At 31.4% G+C, this 4,533-nt stretch overlaps 1 protein-coding gene across 1 annotated transcript; it reads left to right on the top strand.

Moving 5' to 3' along the window:
* Window positions 1–1,378: 1,378 nt before the first annotated feature.
* Window positions 1,379–2,212, top strand: LOC145591972 (uncharacterized). The gene is made up of 2 exons (XM_081648447.1): window positions 1,379–1,731; window positions 1,927–2,212. The coding sequence occupies exons 1-2, from the start codon at window positions 1,379–1,381 to the stop codon at window positions 2,210–2,212; spliced, it is 639 nt and encodes a 212-aa protein (XP_081504573.1).
* Window positions 2,213–4,533: the final 2,321 nt, after the last annotated feature.

The following is a 4,533-nucleotide window of genomic DNA, read 5'->3' as shown; positions in this document are numbered from 1 at the left end:
AAAAAGCTTTTTGTATCAAATAAAAGTCAAATGCATTCAATAAAGTTAATTGAATCAATTAAAAGTCAAATGCATCAACAAAGCTAATTGAATCAAATGAAAGTCAAACACATTAAACAAAGCTTATTGAATTAATAAAAGTCAAATGCATTTAACAAAGCTTATTGAATTAAATAAAAGTCAAATGCATTCAACAATGTTTATTTAATAAAATGAAAGTCAAACACATTCAAACAAAGCTTTTCAAATCAAATGAAAGTTTAACATATTCAAACAAAGATTTTTAAATTAAATGAAAGTCAAATGCATTCAACAAAAGCTAATTGAATCAAACGAAAGTCAAATGCATTCAACAAAGATTATTGAATCAAATGAAAGTCAAACACATTCACTCAAATATTTTTAAATCATATGAAAGTTGTATACATTCAAACAAAGCTTTTTGAATCAAATGAAAGTCAAACGCATTTAATAAAGCTAATTTAATCAAACGAAAGTCAAACGTATTCAACAATGCTAATTCAATCAAATGATAGCCAAACAAATTCAAACAAAGATTTTTGACTGAAATGAAATTTTAACACATTCAAACAAAGAATTCTGTATAAAACAAAAGTTAAATACATTCAAACAATGCTTTTTAAATCAAATGAAAGTCAAATGCATTCAATAATGGTAATTCAATCAAATGAAAGTCAAACACATTTAAACAATGCTAATGAAATCAAATGAAAGTAAAGCACATTCAAACAAAGCTTTTTTATTCAAATGAAAGTCCAAAACATTCAAACAACGCTTTTTGAATCAAATGAAAGTAAAGCACATTCAAACAAAGCTTTTTGATTCAAATGAAAGTCCAAAACATTCAAACAACGCTTTTTGAATCAAATGAAAGTCAAACACATTCAAACAAAACTTTTTTAAACAAATGAAAGTCAAATGCATTCAAAAAATGCTATTTATCAAATGAAAGTCTCAATTCAGGCCTATAGCCTGCTGTAATGTGCTCTACAAAGTGATTTCTAAGATGCTGTGTGAAAGGTTTAAGAAAGTGTTGCCTAATTTGATTAGTGAGAACCAAGGAGCATTTGTAGCAGGGAGATCCATTTTGGATAACATATTGGTGTGTTAGGATATGTTAAAGGAGTATAATAATAAGAGAAAAGCCCTAAGGTGCACAATTAAGGTTAACCTGAGGAAAGCATATGATTCTGTCCATTGGTCTTTCATTCAAGATATGCTTGCTGCTCTGGAGTTTCCTGCCTTGCTTATAAAATGGTTGATGCAATGTGTCACTTCTACTTCTTTCTCATTCATGTTGAATGGGGGTTTGAATGGTTTTTTCCAGGGCAAAAGAGGAATTAGATAGGGTGATCCAATGTCACCTTTCATCTTTGTGATAGTGATGGAATATCTGACCGGGCTGCTAAAGAAGATTGGGAAGAAAAGAAGCTTTAAGTTTCATCAAAGGTGTGATAGTATTGGGTTAAATCACTTGGTGTTTGCTGATGACCTGATGTTGTTTTCTTATGCAAATAGAAGATATGTTGCTTTACTAGTTAAGGCTCTCAAGACTTTTGCTGGTTGTTCTTGTTTGCAAGCTAATGCAGACAAAACTGCTACTTACTTTGGTAGTGTGAGATCAGAGGTGCAGCAGGAGATTATGAACGATTCTGGGTTTGTCTTGGGTGCTACCCCTTTTAAGTATCTTGGTATCCCCTTAAATGCTAAGTACTATAAAGTGACTTATTTTAATGCTATAATTGATAAAATGCTTGCTAGAATCACATGCTGGCCTAGTAGAAATTTGTCATATGCCCCAAGGGTTGTGCTGGTCAACTCAGTTCTTATGAGTCTGCACACATATTAGGCTTAGTGTGTGTTATTGCCAAAGACTGTAATTTAAAGAATTACTCAACTGTATAGGGCTTTCTTGTGGTGTGGGGATGTTGTTCTTTCTAGGACCCCTCCTATGGCATGGGATTGGGTCTATAAGGCAAAGAAAGCTGGTGGACTGGGGATTAGAGATTGTGGTCTTTGGAACAAATCTACTCTGGGCGAATATATTTGGAAAATAGCTGCAAAGGAAGACTCCTTGTGGGTTAAGTGGGTACATGCTGTATACATTAATGATGCTGACTGGTGGACTTATATGCCAAAGAAATCACCTGGCTGGCCTGGAGGAAGCTATGTGCTTGTAAGGAGGATATGAAGCTGGGTTTGTGCAGAATAAATGGATGGAAAATAGGTTCAGGATTTCTGACTGTTATAAATGGCTACAAGGTGATAGTCCTAAGGTTGACTGGTATACTTGGGTTAGGAATAAATTCAATGTGTCTAAACAATATTTTATTTGCTGGCTGGCTATGCATGATAGGCGTAGGACAAGTAGAAGTGAGGATGATAGTTGCTTGCTGTGTGGGGATGAGGTGGAGAGCAGGGAGCACTTGTTTTTTAAGTGAAATTACAGTAGAAGTTGCCTGTAAAAAATCAGTGAGTGGCTGCAGATTTCAGAACAACAGTTTCATATTAACAGCACTTGTTAGCATTGGCAAAGGAAAGAAAAGGACACCATCAAGAAACATGTGTTTACTGGCCATGTTAACAGCAGTTGTTTACCATATTTGGTGTGCTAGAAACCATTCATTGTGGTAGAAGGTTGTGATTCTTCCAAGGGAATTGTGTCTAGTGATTGGTAGAGATAGCTTGGATAGAGTTAGACAGCTTATAGGTAGTAAGTAGAACAGAAAACAGTGTAAATGGTTGTATAGTCTTTATAGCAATATCCCTAGATAGTCTGGGTTTGTTTGTTTTGTATTCATCTCTGGTGTTTCCTGTATCCTTCCTTAAAGGTTATAGAGGCATCTGACATGCTAGTTCCTGTTCCCTAAAGTAAACCCTTCGAAGAAGGTGGCAGTTTAGGGAAAAAGGAACTTGGTGGGTGGTTTTGGCCTGTGAGATCTTGTGTAGTGTGGGCCAGCCTGTGTTTTTCCAGGCTTGTAATTTGTACATTTGTACAGGTTTTTGATATTAATATACTTGCTTACTTACCAAAAAACAAAAGAATCAAATGAAAGTCAAACACATTCAAACAACGTATTTTGAATCAAATAAAAGTTAAATGCATTCAACAAAGCAAATTAAATCAAATGAAGTCAAATGCATTCAAAAAAATTAATTGAACCAAATGAAAGTCAAACACATTCGAGTTTTTTGAATCAAGTGATAGTCATTCAAACTCTTTTTGAATCAAATGAAAGTCAAACACATTTAAACAAAGCTTTTTGAATAAAATAACAGTCAAATGCATTGAAAAAAGTTAATTGAATCAATTAAAAGTCAAATGCATTCAAAAAAGTTAATTACATCAAATGAAAGTCCAACAAATTTAAAAAAGCTTATTGAATTAAATGAAAGTCAAATGCATTCAACAAAGCTTATTGAATGAAATAAAAGTAAAATGTATTCAACAAAGCTAATTGAATCAAACAAATGTCAAATGCATTCCATAAAGCTTATTGAACCAAATGAAAGTCAAACACATTCAAACAAAACTTTTTAAATTAAATGAAAGTTGAACACATTCAAACAAAGCTTTTTGAATTAAATGAAAATAATATCCATTTAATATAGCTAATTGAATTAAATGAAAGTCCAATGTATACAACAATGTTATTTGAATCAAACGATAGTCAAACACATTAAAACAAAGATTTTTGACTAAAATGAAAGTTAAACACATTCAAACAAAGCTTTCTGTTTAAAATGAAAATAAAACCCATTCAAACAACGATTTTTGAATAAAATGAAAGTCAAATGCATTCAACAACGGTAATTGAATCAAATGTAAGCCAAATACATTCAAACAACGCTGTTTGAATCAAATGAAAGTCAAATGCATTCGAAAATACTTATAGAATTAAATGAAAGTCAAACACATTCAAACAAAGATTTTTAAATCAAATGAATGTTAAATACATTGAAACAAAACTTTCTGAATCAAATGAAATTCAAAAACATTCAAACAATGTTTTTGGAATCAAATGAAAGTCAAATGCATTCAACTAAGCTTTTTGAAACAAATGAAAGACAAATGCATTCAACAAAGCTAATTAAAACAAATAAAAGGTAAACACATTTAAAAACCGCTAATTGAATCAAATGAAAGTCAAACACATTCAAACAAAGCTTTTTAAACTAAATAAAAGTCAAACACATTCAAACAAAGCTTTTAGAATCAAATGAAAGTCAAACACATTCAAATAATGCTTTTTGAATAAAATAAAATTGAAATGCATTCAACAAAGCGTGTTGAATCAAATGAAAGCAAAACACATTGAAACAAATATTTTTGAATCACATAAAAGTAAAAAACATTCAAACAAAGCTTTTTGTATGAAATGAAAGTTAAACACATTCAAAAAACGTTTTTTGAATCATATAAAAGTCAAATGCATTCAACAAAGATTTTTGAAACAAATGAAAGTCAAATGCATTCAACAAAAGTAATTGAATCAAATGAAAGTCAAACAG

The sequence above is a fragment of the Chenopodium album genome, chromosome 18 (genome assembly GCF_948465745.1).
Source record: "Chenopodium album chromosome 18, dcCheAlbu1.1, whole genome shotgun sequence".
In the NCBI taxonomy this organism is placed as follows: Eukaryota; Viridiplantae; Streptophyta; class Magnoliopsida; order Caryophyllales; family Amaranthaceae; genus Chenopodium; species Chenopodium album.
This window is presented reverse-complemented; position numbering and strand designations above follow the sequence as displayed.